Source organism: Dermacentor albipictus, chromosome 6 (genome assembly GCF_038994185.2).
Source record: "Dermacentor albipictus isolate Rhodes 1998 colony chromosome 6, USDA_Dalb.pri_finalv2, whole genome shotgun sequence".
Lineage (NCBI taxonomy): Eukaryota > Metazoa > Arthropoda > Arachnida > Ixodida > Ixodidae > Dermacentor > Dermacentor albipictus.
Genome location: NC_091826.1, coordinates 23,660,643 through 23,676,955, shown reverse-complemented (window position 1 = coordinate 23,676,955; position 16,313 = coordinate 23,660,643). Strand labels below are relative to the sequence as shown.

The 16,313-nt window shown below is 48.8% G+C and overlaps 1 protein-coding gene and 2 long non-coding RNA genes across 7 annotated transcripts in view; 1 reads left to right on the top strand and 2 right to left on the bottom strand.

Moving 5' to 3' along the window:
- Positions 1-1,855, bottom strand: part of LOC139060896 (uncharacterized) — a 67,761-nt gene extending 65,906 nt beyond the window's left edge. For both annotated transcript variants that reach the window (XR_011515077.1, XR_011515078.1), the window contains exon 1: positions 1,648-1,855. This is a non-coding gene — a long non-coding RNA (uncharacterized lncRNA). The remainder of the gene's footprint in view (positions 1-1,647) is intronic.
- LOC139060885 (collagen alpha-1(IX) chain-like) overlaps positions 1-16,313 on the top strand; it is an 80,494-nt gene that overhangs the window by 7,055 nt on the left and 57,126 nt on the right. For 3 of the 4 annotated variants that reach the window (XM_070540154.1, XM_070540152.1, XM_070540155.1), the window contains exons 2-6: positions 353-441; positions 3,165-3,242; positions 4,537-4,602; positions 6,456-6,591; positions 9,877-10,093. In XM_070540154.1, the coding sequence (XP_070396255.1) occupies positions 396-441; positions 3,165-3,242; positions 4,537-4,602; positions 6,456-6,591; positions 9,877-10,093 (543 nt within the window). In that variant the 5' untranslated portion in view covers positions 353-395. Of the gene's footprint in view, positions 1-352; positions 442-3,164; positions 3,243-4,536; positions 4,603-6,455; positions 6,592-9,876; positions 10,098-16,313 lie in introns of all 4 variants that reach the window. The other variant, XM_070540153.1, reaches the window with a different exon arrangement.
- The window catches only part of LOC139060895 (uncharacterized), a 185,128-nt gene continuing 173,740 nt past the window's right edge, over positions 4,926-16,313 (bottom strand). Inside the window, exon 9 of the long non-coding RNA XR_011515072.1 lies at positions 4,926-5,125. This is a non-coding gene — a long non-coding RNA (uncharacterized lncRNA). The remainder of the gene's footprint in view (positions 5,126-16,313) is intronic.

Genomic DNA, 16,313 nt, shown 5'->3' with positions numbered 1-16,313 from the left:
GTAACAGCGTGTTTGGGCATGCTTATAAAAGCCTTAGTGCTGCGTCAACTGCTCTAACACGCGTACGCACACTCGGCCACGAAAGTTCACGGACCACGGGATCTCAGAAAACGTGCAATTTCACAAACAGCCCGTAACAGTAGTCAGCAGAACCGTACATCCCAGTGTCGTTCACATATACCATAGTAGATTCTATAAATGCGAACATTGGGGTGCGTCGTGAGTCTGCGCGGGTATTCAAGCTTTTTTTTTTTCTCAGATTTCGTGTTGCGTAAAATTTTGTGGCCGAATGTACATTCCCTGCGTTCTGTAGTTGTCGCAACGTGGTGTGCGCCTTCTGCCTTTTTTCCAGCGCGGAGTCGCCGCCTGACGAGAGGGGGCGCTGCGTACTCAACATGCTTTCCACGCTGTGCTGCCTGGCGACGACGGCGCTCATCACAGGCAAGTTACACCTGGTGGCAGTCGTGGTCGTGACGTAGCAGCAGGCCGGGTTAGCCTGGCACGCTTGGCCGGCAATCGTTCAGCCCCGAGTTGTGCGCCTACTCCGTGTCGTTCTATGCTCCAATTTGCTTTGTGCTACTTTAGTAAGATGTTGTGCGGAAGACACAAGTGAAGGGTGTTGCTAATAGAACAGCGTGTTCTGTTAGAACAGCGCAAAGCCACTACTGCCAAAATTGCCCGAGTAGGCTAAAGCCCACGTGACATGAAAGTGGGGTACTCGGGCGAGGTAAACGTGGACACATGGGTCGCCTTTTTTATGACCACTAAGGATGTCTTTCGGTTAATTCGGACCTGTATTATACATTACCCATTTTGTGGCGATTTTAAAACCCCGACCCGAACGACGATTCTCGTCAACCTGTCGACGAGAAATTAACAGCCTCAGTCTTACTTGATTAGAACAGGCCTTTGCTTCTGCTGTTGAACGTGCTGGGGATTTCTGGTCGAAGTGCCTCGAATGTGGGAGCTCACTACGTGCATGTTCCAGAACATTCTATGTTTGAAAAACATTAGAGATGTGCCTTCATTGTGCGGCTAACATGCCTATAGTGGCTCTACGCCCTTGTATTCATCGTACTGATCTGTTATTGATATGCATTCGTCTGATGTATCTGTTACGTTATAAAATATGAAATTCTTTCTTCTGTTAAAACCAAATAGCCTCAAATAGGACTCAAAATGCACTTTCGTATTTTTATAATCGTCCCTCATCTCATTTCCCTTCCATAGTAGATGCAGAGAAGCGGGGCAAAACTAGTTGCTTTTCTGTAAATAAATTACTCTCTATCTCGGAGCTGTCACTCTGAATTGCACGCGACTAACGCTCTTTCATATTTATTTAATGTTGGCTATTCAATAACATAACTTACTTTTGTGACAGCTGGTCTCGAGACTCGGCCTTCTGAGCCGCTTCAGTTTTCAAAGTGCCCGCAAGCGTGGAAAAAAAAAAGTAGAACTCGCGAAGAGGCTTTTTCGACACAACCTAGTTCCTTTACAAAGAGCCAGAATCCTTCAATAGCTTTCTGAAGGACTGTGACGGAGTTCACCGGTGCAACAGCTGTTTACCAAAAGCCCCTTTACATTTTCTGTCATATTACTTCAGCTCAAAAATGATTTGGATGAAAGTTTGAACGATGCAGCACCTACCGTTTTCGAGCAGTGCCCGAGGACCAGCATGTGAGACCACCAAGATGGTGTAACGGTGCGCGACCATCGCTTGAACGTCGAAAGCCGAGAGAAGCAATCTTCACATTCACCATACGCATCCAGCTACGGACCTGACTGATCACCGGCGCTCGCTTCGAATCTTAGAACGCGGGAGCGCAAAACAGCGCATGCGCTCCTCTGCACTTGCCACCGCTTGTTTCCAACAGGTTCTGCACAAAGCTCACTTCAGGCCGGCATAACGCAGCGATCCATTCCGCTAAATTCTGCCACTCTCCGCCGTTCACGGCCGGCTTATCCCGTCGATAACGCTGACGCGATAAGCACCCGACCACTGACGAAGCGCGAAAATGAATAGCCACTGGCATGTAAACGTTACATTTTACAGTTCCTGATCGCCAGTATACCTGCACGTAAAGGTATACAATGCATACGCCGTCTGCGCCGTCTGCTCATGCTTGCCGCCCGCGAAAAAGCCAGACGACTGTCTTCTGGCGGCGTCCATCTTGGAAAGGACATGAGTCGTGGCTTTCACGTGTCTCTGGCTCGGTCTCGATGACCGGGGGCTTCCCACCGATGACGAGGCACTCGCGAGTTGTTCGGGCTGTTCTTGCCGATACGCGGTATCAAATGCCATCGCGCGCGTACAAGCCGCCACGGCTTGTGCCGTTTCCAAGATGGGCGCAGTCCGCAAGACAAAGCGTCTGGCGTTTGCAACCGGTCGTGTATCGTGCGGCAGGCAGTGCGAATAGTTAATAGCTACCCTAATATAGTTAATAGCTACACTAATGAATAGTTAATAGCTACACTCAAGATCTTCAGTGTAGCTACTAACTGATCCTAACTCACGTGCGGTTCGCAGGAAAATTGTAGAGCTGCCGCTTCAGAGGCAGTAATCACGCATCTGAGCTGCAGTTAACGTGAAGGCGACAGAAACGTTTCGTTTTACCATTCACTTGCGAGTAACTGTATAACGAACATTACTTTCAATCCTGAACTGGGAAAAACATACGCGGGAATGTATGGAATTGACTTCAGCTTTTTCTTAGCGTTAGCTCTCGCGAAACTTGACACTAATTTGGTATAAACTGTTGTGTCGTCACAGCCGACGAAGAGCATCCGCGAATTGCTTTTTGAATGCCGCAAGACGATACGAAAGTCCAGAATGTAGCACCAAAATGCAAACATCAAACAGACAATGCTACGTCTTCATCTCTGCGTTTAAGCAACGAAAACCGGTTTCTACGACAAGAAACGTAAAGAGACTTTTTTTTTTCCCCGGGTACAATAAGATGCTGCCTTCCGCATCCAAGCATGGTATTTAAAGAGAAAAAGAAAAAGGTGTTCGGGTTCGTAACAGACCAGACAGTGGTGAGCACTGACTTTAGAAGCGATTATATCCCCAAGCTGTCTTCGTGAGTGAGAATGCAATCGCACTGCGTCTTGAATATTTGCTTTGCTATATTATGTTACTTCTTTTCCTTTTTTTCTGTTTGCAGTTGTGCGAACACAAAGCGACGACGACTTCTTCATTCCCGGAGAGGAGACGCTAGCGAGGCTGCTACCAGAAGAATATGGTATCTATACTGCGAAGTTTCACATTACTGAACCAGCAAAACACCGCAGTAAAAACAAAAAAAAAAACGCATCTCCATCCACGTACGTAACTTGTAGCAATAACGTGATCCTCTCAACACAGACGTTGTACCGTTTTGATGAACCGCGGCGGGTCAAATTGTACAACGTCTGCTTCAAATTACAAAGGAGCTACAGAAAATCGATTGTAGAGCAAACGAACCATCGTATTCGACACGCATCACAAAAGTCATGTTTGCACTGACAGATGCAGTAACTATACGCTCTCCAGTTACAAGTACTGACGCCAAATTCAAATGGATTGGTGAGGCGTGCTCCCCGTGCCCCCTAAAAATTGCAATCTGCATCACACCGCCTTATGTAAAGCAAAGTTATGTTGGTATACTCCATCTCACAAATCGTTTGCCTTCAGTATAGCAGACCGAGTACCTGAAGGCCGAGTACCTTCGGCCTTCAGCACTGTCGAAGGTACGAGGCGTACATAGGCAATATCCTTGCGCAGCGGAATGTAGTTCCGCATTTAAATGTCTGATTAACGACGGGATTAGATAGTTTTGTGCTTACTTGGTACATGATGCGTTATGGCGATACGTGTAACATGTTAGGATCTTTATTGCGCATGCGCATCGTATACCATGAATTCAGCAGCAACCGAGCAGACAACGTCACGCGGACGAACACATCTCGAAGTGCATACGACCATTCCTATTGGCTAAGGAGTCTTACAGCTTCCACAGTGCTGCAAGCGACTTGTGAGACAGAATGTGCATGATTTCGTTTTCAGTTCTTGGGCTCCGGCATCTACAGCAGTTATATAAAAAAAAAATTATTCGGCGCAGTGACACCAACTTACACGATGGCGAAACAGTGAAAGCCCCGTCCGCTGTGCGAAAATTGTCATTCATGCGAGTTGATCAGATTACCGTGCGCAATAAAGTTGTTTAGAAAAAGCTCATGCTACGTTTAACAGTCCAAAATGGCGGCGCTCGTATAGGCTTCTGTAAATGTGTGTTGCGTCGTGTGGTATCGTGTTGCGTAGTATTAATTTGCGCAGTGGTTAACACCGCCTCATTATTCGATATCTCAAACTCTCCACTCTTGGACCGCGCAAGGCCTATACTTGCGAACAGCCCACTAACGGAGCATTATACTGCGCTGTTCTTGTTTAATTTATTTTGCAATCGCACACCTCCGGAATCTGTGCGTTACCAATGCGTATAGAGTTTCCACGTGGTATGTCACGTCTTTACTAACGTGAACTCCATCCTATCACAGGTGAAGCGGACGAGGAAGCTACAGAAGTGTGCCCAAAAGCGAAGCCAGGACAAGACGACCTGCCAGGTACGACGCCGTATTTTCTTTTCTTTTTCCTTTTTTTCACTGGGTACAAAGCAAGAAAAACCCGAAATTCAGAATTCAAATGTTAAGAAACCAGACGTAACACCAGACGCAGATCTAAACTGTTACGACATTACTACTCCGTAATGGGGCTTCCACGATGCTACTTCGTTCTTATTCATTGTTTTATACGTTTTTTTTTTTAAATACCCACGCACACCTTTACACAACACTTCGCGAGACGTGCTTCAAGGATCTTCAAAAGCATTACTTACAGTCGCAGACCACTATAGTCTTCGGCATTAAAAAGGCGTGCTATACGGGCACAACAGTTAGCCTGTGATGTATGCAGTTCGTTGTTGGTTGATTTGTTCCAGCCGTGCAATTAAGAGCACCTTTCAGTATTCCGTTCTGCGGCTCCATTCAATGTCCAAAATTCACTGCTTTGTACAAGCAGCCTCGGCACAAGCATATAAGAGAGCATTGTTGAAGTTTGCACTTGTACCGTGATTTTCAGTGCAGTCATCTAAAAGAGAAAAAAAAAGAACAGAAAGCCGTGCCATGAGGTACAAGACGAGAGAAATGTGTAATGCACATCAAAGGAACAAAGTGTCGGTGTCTGCCGCACAAAGTGACCAGCGTAGCTCTTCTAAGCATGCAACATACCTGGCACACATACAAGGTACTGGCCGCGAGCACTCCATTACGTAGGAAACAGGATCCAACGTTAGAATGACATCTACGGGTGCATTGACGCTTAAATTTGTGTCTTGCCGTGTTAAATATTATTCCACGTACATGAAACTTCTTGCGCGCGCTTTGAAGATGTCAAAAGAAAAATATGGGTGTTTACGTACCAAAACCACGATCTAAGGCACGCGGTAGTGGGGGCTCCTGAAATTTTGCCCACCTGGGGTTTTTTTAACGCGGACCTAAATCTAAGTACACTGGTGTTTTCGCATTTCTTCCCCATCGAAATGCGGCCGCCGTGGCTGGGATTCGATCCCGCGACATCGTGCCCAACACCATATCCAGCTTTGAAGACGTCAAACGATAGCGTGAATAAAACCAAAGGCGAAACCGAAGGTGGCAGGCACGAACGTTAACCAGCATGACATGCTAAAACTTCTCGAAGCACTGTGGCGCCACCTACCACCAGCGACTCTATGACGTAGGAGGGAGGATCCCAAGTCAAAACGTCTCCTGCGGCACACGGTCTCTAACACTCAACTTTGTGTCCTACCGCGACAAATATTCTTGCAGGCGAATCTTCTGGTGTGTATTCGAAATTATATGCAGCAGTGTTTATCCAACTTTTCTAGTATATACGTGTCCCTCTTCAGTAGTACCAGACCTACCATGACCGGAGGTATATGTAATGGTAGGTTTGGTATATACATAAGCATTTTATAAACCTCCTGAAAATTTACTTTTTTAAATGACTAAGATATATTTAGAGTTTAATTTATTGAAAAGACATCAAACGCAGCAGAAGGCTGCCAACAATGCTTAATACGTTTAGCGTGGATTGATTCAATCACGTATTTTAATTAGGGATATCTAGTTTAGTCCTTCAGGCCCGGACTTCAAATGCAGTAGCATTTCTTTGGCTATCTCTCGGGCAAAATTTCCTCGTGTAGCACCTATAAACGAAGCAGTGCGAAAAGGGAAGTGGATAGTTCAAAGCTTGACGACAGAGGCCAGCAAGAGGCACTGACGTCATTGATGATGCAGATATTTGGGCCCTCCGTGGCCCACGGAAAAATGCTCACGACCCATTCGGGGGTTACGACCCGCAGTTTGAGAAACACGGTTATGCAGATTTTTTTTTCTCTCTCTCTCTCTCGTGCGAGCAGGATTCGATCTGATCCGCAAGTTCCGGTTGGACGACGTCCAGTTTGACTTCCCGGGCATCAAGCGGGTGACCGGCTCCAACAGCCTGCAGACTGCATACAGACTGTCACGAAAAGCGGAGCTCGTACTGCCTACAAGGTACAGACAAACGAATCCAAACAGTTATCTTGGGTGTCGCCATATCTTGGTGGTAATAAGGGAAGTAGCTCCCTGCCCTCGTGTGCAGCTTCACTCGGAGTATACGTGACCCCATGATCATATTTGTCGTTTATAATGCGCTTTTGTCAATAGACTGTAAAATAATTTACACCCATAAAGGTGAAAAAGGGCGTACATATGTGTCTATAACTCGCACCTCAACACCGAATAGGGTGTTATGGTGCGAGTTATAGACATAATTACACTCATTTGAACTTTTAAGGGTGTAAATTACTTTACAGTGTAAGCTTTGGCCATTTGTGATATCACCGGCTTGTACCTTGTACAGCCCCTTCTTTTCGGTCCGTTCTCTTTCCAGTGTCGCGCAGTATTGAAGTAACGGCGGTCCTAAGCGCGGCCGCCTGACTAATGGTGTTACAACGGCCAGTGTGAAAAATGGGCAGGAAAGAGCTGTACGATTAAAGGAAATGCGTTTGGGGTAGCACGAGTATGTTAAGGCACGGCTCGCGCCAAGCGCGGTGGCAGTCAAAATGTTTTAAGCGCGAATACGACAAACCCTTCGCCACCCTCCTGCCCCCCAACCACTCGCACCCCGGCCCCCTTAACTATGGTAGTTACCATCTGACGAGGATGGACAAGTGGTCGTGGTTCTAGGAACAGGGTACAGTACTTATAAGAGCGCATCTCAGAAGCTGGGTTTGTTGGATATAGTCCCGGGGCGAATGATCTTCCATGGGGAACCGGCTCTCTCTCTCTCTTGTTTTCTTCCATACGAACCCAGAAACGCTTTGTATTATGGCTTGTTTGGGGTCGGCGTCCATCCTTTACCTTTGAGTGTATTCCAGGATGGAGTTCAAGACACTTTTTTTGTGTGTGATTTGGCTCCCGTTTTATGGGTGACGGGGACAGCTGTAGGCGCTTATAGGCACTTTTCTCCCTCATTCTCTCTTTATGCCCAATGGCGTCACGTTTGCAAATACAACCCTATACATATATATAACCATGGAGAGTTGTGGGAGGGTACGGATAGCAGAGTGTACGGTCGTCCACGATGCTGTGCACTAGCACGAAGGAAGCGAGAAAAATCCTTCCGAGTTTCAGAAGCTCATAAAATCGTCCTAAAGTCGCGAACAGCGCTTTCGTAACCATAGCTCCAGGCATATTGCTTCCGAGTCTACTGCCAAAAAGGAACAGAATCGCAAAAGCACGTGCCCGCGATGAACTGAGTGCTAATTTCTAAGCTCACCACAGCGCTTAATACGTCGCGGACACGAAAAAGGGAATTCGTAAGACGCCATCTTTCGTGCTATGCCGGTTTGTGGCAATTGATTAACCGCTCAACCTTGGCAAAGCCTTCCACACGTGTAGACCAGCAAATCAACTGCACGGTCGAATATATGTTTACAGCAAAGCCCACATAAGCTACCCCGCATATAGATACACTGGCCTACAGGACACGAGGTCAAACGAGGCGCCATGAACAACCGTATAACGAAGCGAAACTAACAGCTGCCTCACTTAAGACCCGTCCTTGCAAAGCTAAGGACGCCGCGCGGCCTTCGTCTAGCCTCCACTGGCCACTGTGTCCTGTCTTCCAGGGTCTACACGGTGCGCATTGTAGAGGGCGACCGGCTATGATTAACACAAACAAGGACAATATAGAATGACAAGAGGGCGCTAGTGTGCCCTCCGTCTCGTAATCACTTGCATGCAATTCGTTTCATCAATTACGCAAATGCACCCAAGTAACGCTCAACGACGTCCTCTATACGAAACGTCCCACGTCGGCACGTACCGATCAGGTCACGAGTCTGGCCTTTGTCATATATCTCTTCGAGCGTATAGAAAATTCGACCCTGTTCGTAAAGGCAAGCTGATGAATCGTTCAAGCGCAAGTCTGACGTCACAGCGGCGTGTCGACAAGTACGGTCCCTTGCCGGATTAAAAACGTTTCCGGGCTGATGCTCTCCTCCTGATCGCTCACTGTTGAACGATTCTTTTTTATTTCACGAATATACTTCGTTTTATTTCGATCCCTCGAGCGGAAGTGGATCATGAGCTTCTGATCGCGGCTGCGCATGTACGCTTTTTACTGTGTAGTAGCGCGTGGTTGCACCGACTCGATTAATTTACTGCTTCAGGCGCAGGGTTGTCATGTCTAAGTACTTCTTTAAGTGCATCCACGAAGATAGGATGGTTACAACTTGGTCGAAACCCCATTGCAGTAGAATTTTAAACCTACTAAACCTACCAGAACGGAAATTAACGACAGTATGTGATTAAGACAAACACCGTCCATAAATGTTAGCGGGGTTAACGGTAATGAATTTAAGAGGATTAACATGGTGCAAGAGTTAATAAGGTCGAAGATTTTTAACCCCGTTACCCTAGAGCGTCACAGGGACCAAAGAAGAACCACTTAAAATTGACAATCATTCCACTCTGTGAATCCATAATTACTTTGTTTAGCGCAAAACAACCGAACGTTCTTCGTCGGTGGTCGTTTCGCGCCGGCGCCGTTTTCATTCTCGTGGCCGTTGCCTCCGGCACTCCTCGTACGCATGTTGTTCTTCGGGTGTACGAACTATGCGTGTACGCCCCGTCGATAACGCAGCTATATTTAGCGCCGATACCTCTCATGTTTATATACTGCGATAACCTTAACGTCGCGCTACTCACGGCAAGCGCTCTAACCTGTTCCGCATTTTGACACCTGCACCGCAATGCACCCGTATGGGTTTGTTAGAAATCGCTAAGTCCGTTTCGAAATCGGTTGGCGCAGGACAGGAGTAATTGGAGATCGCAGGCCGGGAGAGGCCTTCGTCCTGCAGTGGACATAAAAGATGATGATGATGATGATGATGATGATGATGATGATGATGATGATGATGGTGGTGGTGGTGGTGGTGGTGGTGGTGGTGGTGGTGGTGGTGGTGGTGGTGGTGGTGGTGGTGGAGGTGGTGGTGGTGGAGGTGGTGGTGGTGGTGGTGGTGGTGGTGGTGGTGACGATGATGATGAAGCCCGTTTCTGTTGCCTGACGTCGAGGGAGGGAGGGAAAACTTTTGAGTCTTTCGAGAGTTTCGCGGTTACGATGTCTCCGCCGAAAAAAAAGCTACGGAAGGTTAGTCATATACAGCGTTCGCTGTAAAAATGAGTTCGTCCAGTAAAAAGTTTTAACCCCACTGTCATCGTATGGTCGCACGCACTCACGAAGAACTCTCCGTGAACATCGACCAAGCGGCGCGAATGGCCATCCCGTTGCAGGGCGGTGTTCCCGCTGGGTCTCCCCGACGAGTTCTCGTTCGTGGCGACCTTCCGCAAGCGGAGCAGTCGCACCGACCCCTGGTTCCTCATGCGGGTCACCGACGTCCAGGGAGCGGCCCAGTTCGGGCTCAACGTGATCTCCAGGAAGAACCGGCTGGACTTCTTCGCGCAGGACGTCACCGGAAACAGGCAGACGTTGCGGTTCAGGAACGTCCGGGTGAGTGCCCTCGGCGTTATGGGACACGGAGTGTCCGGTATTTCACTACGTACGCAGTTACGGTAGGGTTAAGGGGCTACGAAATGTAGTTCTGTGGAATCCCTACTTCTAGAATCGATGTTTGTAGATATGCCCGACCACATGCTTCCTGAATTCGGCCACGGCGGCCGCATTTCGATGGAGGCGAAATACGAAAACACCCGTGCACTTAGGTTTGGGTGCACACTAAAGAACCCCAGGTGGCCAAAATTTCCAGACTCCTTTACTACGGCGTGCCTCATAATCAGAGAATGGTTTTGGCACGTAAAACCCCATAATTTTATTTAATTTTTAATAATTCCTTTATTATTATTATTATTATTATTATTATTATTATTATTATTAAAGTACCGTGACAAGGCGTTCAATAAAGAAGATATGCATTGTCAATAAAAATTTCCAACATAAACTCAACCAACTACATAAGTCTGTAGCGTTAACCAAGTGGCAAACTTAGTAAGGTCAGAATTATAGAAATATTCAAACTATACTATCCACAAACTACCGCCATCAGGCCCCTGAAGAAATGAAAGCCCAGTAACTTTTGTTGGCGGAGTTTGCCTTCAGTATCAATGACCGCCCTAACCTGACGCGGGGATTCTGTTATGAAGCTGCTTGAATGCACCACCGTCCAAAAGAAACGAAATTTCTATTAGACGCGCCGCCGAATATCACGTCAGCTTTATATCGGTTGCATCACGGTAGATATATATATATATATATATATATATATATATATATATATATATATATATATATATATATATATATATATATATATATATTGTACTGTAAAATAGGGAGCAGTGGGGCTGTGGCTAAGAGAGAGACAACGACGACGAGAAAGAACAACCTTGTTTCGGTGCTCGGTCGGCTACACTACCTCTCGCTGCTCCAACGTTCTAGTCGCGAACGCTTACTGCTCAAAGTGCTTCGCGACATTTGGTGGAAGGTGCTGGACTTATTGCCAACCTGGAACTTCGAAGCCGAACGATCCCTGTCACATCTCCCATGCCTGAGGAGACTAGCCCTACCGCGCCACCCATGGCACCGCCTCCAGTCATCTGTCCTGGTGCGCCACGCCAACGGGATCCTCCCATATTCAATGGAACTGACGATCATGACGTAGAGGACTGGCTCTCATCATACAACCGAGTGAGTGCCCACAACAAATGGTCTGATGCTGACAAGCTTGGCTACGTCCCTTTCTACCTTTCCGGGGTCGCCCATCTTTGGTTCCGCAACCATGAGGCTGACTTTTCCACCTGGTCAGCATTCCGAACGGCACTTCAAGAAGTATTCGGTCGCCCTGCTGTGCGCAAACTTCGGGCTGAACAACAGCTTCGCTGTCGTGCCCAACAAAAGGGCGAAACTTTTACGAGCTACATTGAAGATGTAGTTGACATCTGCCGGCGTATAGACCCTGATATGACCGAAGATGGCAAGGTCAAGAACATCTTGAAAGGCATCGAAGACGACGCCTTCCAAATGCTCTTGGCAAGGAATCCTCAGACGGTCAACGACATCATAGCACTTTGCCAGAGCTATGAGGAGCTGCGCAAACAGCGGCTTTCTACGCGCCGAACTCTCGCTCCAGACGTCGCGCTTTCAGCTCTGAGTGATGGCGTCACTTCGGCTCCTTGCAGTTCAGAACTTTTCGACAGCATCAAGCAGTTTGTACGAGAAGAAGTGGCGCGCCAACTCTCTCTTCTGCCAGTCGCTCCAGCATCAGAGCCGCGCTTGTCTCCAGATCTCCGTCACCTGATACAAGAACAAGTCGCTAACGCAGTACCACTTGCTCATCAACCGCCTCCTACGCCTGTGCCACTTACGTACGCTGCCGTTGTAGCCAATCCACGGCCTCCTTCTGCAGGTAATCAATCCGGACTTACCAGCGCCTTTCCTTCACCTCCGCAAGCAGCTGCAACATATTCTCCTGCCCACCCAAGCAGCTACTGGCCGCCACAGCAGCCCGTGCGCCCACCTCGCCAATATTTCAGACAGTCTACGCCCGCTGTTCTTAATCCATGGCGCACCCATGACAATCGGCCTATCTGTTATTCGTGTGGCCTACCTGGGCATGTAGCACGGCTTTGCCGCCGGCGTGGATGGTATCCTTCGGATTCTCCGAGGGCACAAAGTAACGGTTTCGACTCTCCGTCCCGTTCTGCTACTGCCGCTCAGCCCTTCGAAGCCTCGTCTCCTCTTTCCCGACCCTTCAGTATACCCGTCGGTCTCCGTCTCCCCGTCGGCGTTCTCTGTCGCCGCTTATCCGTCGTCCTGAAGCTATCCGAGAGGAAAACTAAGGACCGCAGTTCCAGAGGCAAGAACTGCGATCTCAGCGAACTCCCCAAGACCTCATTTATTTCCTGCGAACATCCTTGAAGTTTATGCAGAAGACATTGCCGTTCATGCGCTTGTAGACACGGGAGCAGCAATATCAGTGATTTCGGACCAGCTTCGTCTTACCCTTAGAAAAGTCGCGACGACTTATTCAGCCATTTCATTACGTACAGCAAGCGCTGCGCCGATTGAACCCTTAGGGAAGTGTACCGTGCGTGTTGTTATAAGCGGCGCTTTATACCATGTTGAGTTCGTTGTTCTGCCTCGCTGCTCCCATGCCATGATTTTAGGATGGGACTTTCTGTCCTCTCATCATGCCGTTATAGATTGTGCCCGTGCTGAACTCGCGCTGTCGCCATTCGGCACCAACGTTTTTGAAGATACTGATGACACTTCCAGTCGTGTGTTCGTCACCGCCGACACCGAGATTCCTCCATACTCTGCCGCACTTGTACCCGTTTCCTGCGTTGGGTTTTCCAACTCCACAGTTCTTTTCACGCCGTCTCAGCTTGTTGCTCGCCGCCATCCTTTCTTGCTTCCTTTTGCCCTTCTTGCCATTCGACAAGGTTCGAGCGCACTTTATGTATCAAACCTGTTTCCTTGCCCTGCCAGGCTGCTCCACAATGAGTGTCTTGGTTATGCCGACGAAATCGAACCAAGCTTCGTTTACGATGTGCCTGACGACCCGGCTTCTCCTCCGGTTGACGCTCTGGCCCTTCAAGTTTCTCCTCCCACGCCGCCGTGTGACCCAGCATTTTACCAGAGTATTGATCCCAACCTCACTCCAGCGCAGCACGCCCAGATCGTCCATCTTCTAGACCGCTTTCGCACGTCATTCGACCTACAACAATCTCGTTTAGGCCGTACTTCCACTGTTGTCCATCACATCGACACCGGCAACCATGCGCCTTTACGCCACAGACCGTATCGTGTATCCGCCACGGAGCGTAGCGTGATCGCTGAGCAAGTTGCAGACATGCTCCAACGCGGTGTCATACAACCTTCGCACAGTCCCTGGGCTTCTCCTGTAGTGCTGGTAAAAAAGAAAGATGGCACAATTCGCTTTTGCGTGGACTACCGGCGACTTAATAAGATCACACGCAAGGACGTTTATCCGCTACCCCGTATTGACGACGCGCTAGACTGCCTCCAAGGCGCTGAATTCTACTCATCCTTAGACTTACGATCCGGGTACTGGCAAGTGCCAGTGGCTGAGTCCGACCGTCCGAAAACGGCCTTCATCACACCTGACGGTTTATTTGAATTCACCGTGATGCCATTTGGCCTGTGTAATGCGCCTGCCACATTTGAAAGAATGATGGACAACATCTTGCGCGGCCTCAAATGGCAGATATGCCTGTGTTATCTGGACGACATCGTTATCTTTTCACCGGACTTTCCTTCCCACTTACTTCGACTTGAACGCGTCCTAAAGTGCATCGCCGATGCTGGCCTCCAGCTTAACTTGAAGAAGTGTCACTTCGCTGCCCGGCAGCTGGTCATCCTCGGCCATGTCGTGTCGAAAGAAGGTGTACTTCCTGATCCGGCGAAACTACAAGCTGTTGCCCAGTTTCCCCGACCAACGACTTTGAAAGAACTGCGCAGCTTCATTGGATTGGCGTCATACTTTCGCCGTTTCATCCGCAATTTTGCCACTATAATTGCACCTTTAACGCAGCTTCTTCATGGTGACCACAACCTTTCAACCTGGTCACGGGATTGCGATAACGCCTTCACAAAGCTGCGTCGTCTCTTGACGTCACCACCAATCCTGCGCCATTTCGACCCCAGCGCTCCAACTGAAATACACACGGATGCCAGTGGCGTTGGCCTTGGGGCCGTTCTCGCTCAGAGAAAGGCTGGCTTCGATGAGTACGTCGTTGCCTTCGCCAGTCGTGCACTCACTAAACCTGAATCGAACTATACTGTCACAGAAAAGGAATGCCTCGCTATAATTTGGGCCATAACCAAATTCCGTCCGTATCTTTATGGCCGCCCGTTTGACGTCATAACTGATCACCATTCGCTGTGCTGGCTGTCATCCTTAAAAGAACCGTCCGGTCGTCTTGCTCGATGGGCCCTTCGACTGCAGGAGTATGACATTCGCGTACTGTATCGTTCTGGCCGAAAACATTCGGATGCGGATGCCTTGTCTCGTTCGCCACTAACAGACGAGGCTAGCTTCCCGAAAGCCTCATTGTCCGAGTCTTCCCTTGCTGCCACGGACATTCTTCTGGAGCAGAAGAAAGACCCATGGATTGTGTCCATGCTGCGGTTTTTGTCCAGCCCATCGACACCCACTAACAATCGCGCATTACGTCGCCAAGCACATCACTTCTCCATTCGCGACGGGCTCCTGTACCGTCGCAACTACCTCCAGGACGGCCGCAAATGGTTGCTTGTCATCCCGCGACACCTGCGTTCGGATACTTGCGCAGCGTTTCACGACGATCCCCAGTGCGCGCATGCAGGGGTACTGAAGACGTACGCGCGTCTACGCCTTCGTTACTACTGGCGGGGGATGTATCGATTCATCCATCATTATGTCCGCTCCTGTTTAGTTTGCCAACGCCGTAAAGATCCCCCTCGTCGTTCTGCCTCTGCCTTGCCCAGCACGTGCTTTCGATCGAGTAGGCATCGACATTTATGGACCTCTGCCAACCACATCAGATGGCAATCGCTGGGTAATCGTGGCCATCGACCATCTTACGCGCTATGCGGAAACTTCCCCTTTGTCCAGCGCTTCTGCACGTGACGTCGCCTGGTTTCTCCTGCGCCACATCATCCTTCGCCACGGAGCTCCCAGGGAATTACTCAGTGACAGAGGCCGCGTCTTCCTCTCCGACGTCATCGAGGCTCTCCTCAAAGAATGCTGCATCATTCATCGCACCACTACTGCGTATCATCCGCAGACTAATGGCATGACCGAGCGCTTTAATCGCACTCTTGGTGACATGCTGGCCATGTACGTTGCATCCGACCAAACCAAATGGGACCATGTTCTACCTTTTCTGACCTACGCTTACAACACCGCCACGCAGACTACCACGGGATTTTCGCCCTTCTTTCTCCTGTACGGACGCGAACCTTTTTCCACAATGGATACTATCCTTCCGTACCGCCCTGACTCCACGGACACAACTACCCTATCCGAAGCTGCTGCACACGCAGAAGAGTGTCGCAAGCTTTCCCGTGTATTTACGTCAGAAGACCAGCAACGCCAGAAGCACCATCGAGAAAGTTCCAATGCTTCTGTATCCTATGCTCCTGGCTCGCTAGTGTGGCTTTGGGTTCCAGCCTCTACCGCTGGACTGTCACCGAAACTCGCGTCGAAGTACCAGGGCCCATACCGCGTGATCAAACAAACGTCTTCAGTCAACTATATTGTGGAACCCCTCGAGCTACCTTTGGATCATCGCCGTCGTGGACGCGAAATTGTGCATGCCGAGCGTCTCAAGCCCTACTATGATCCGCCTGTGCTGTCCTACCCATAAGTCACCGGGACGGCTTCCTTTTCCGCGGGGGAGATAACTGTACTGTAAAATAGGGAGCAGTGGGGCTGTGGCTAAGAGCTAGACAACGACGACGAGAAAGAACAACCTTGTTTCGGTGCTCGGTCGGCTACACTACCTCTCGCTGCTCCAACGTTCTAGTCGCGAACGCTTACTGCTCAAAGTGCTTCGCGACAATATATATATATATATATATATATATATATATATATGTATGTATGTATGTATGTATGTATGTATGTATGTATGTATGTATGTATGTATGTATGTATGTATGTATGTATGTATGTATGTATGTGTGTGTGTACACACATCTTTCAATATCG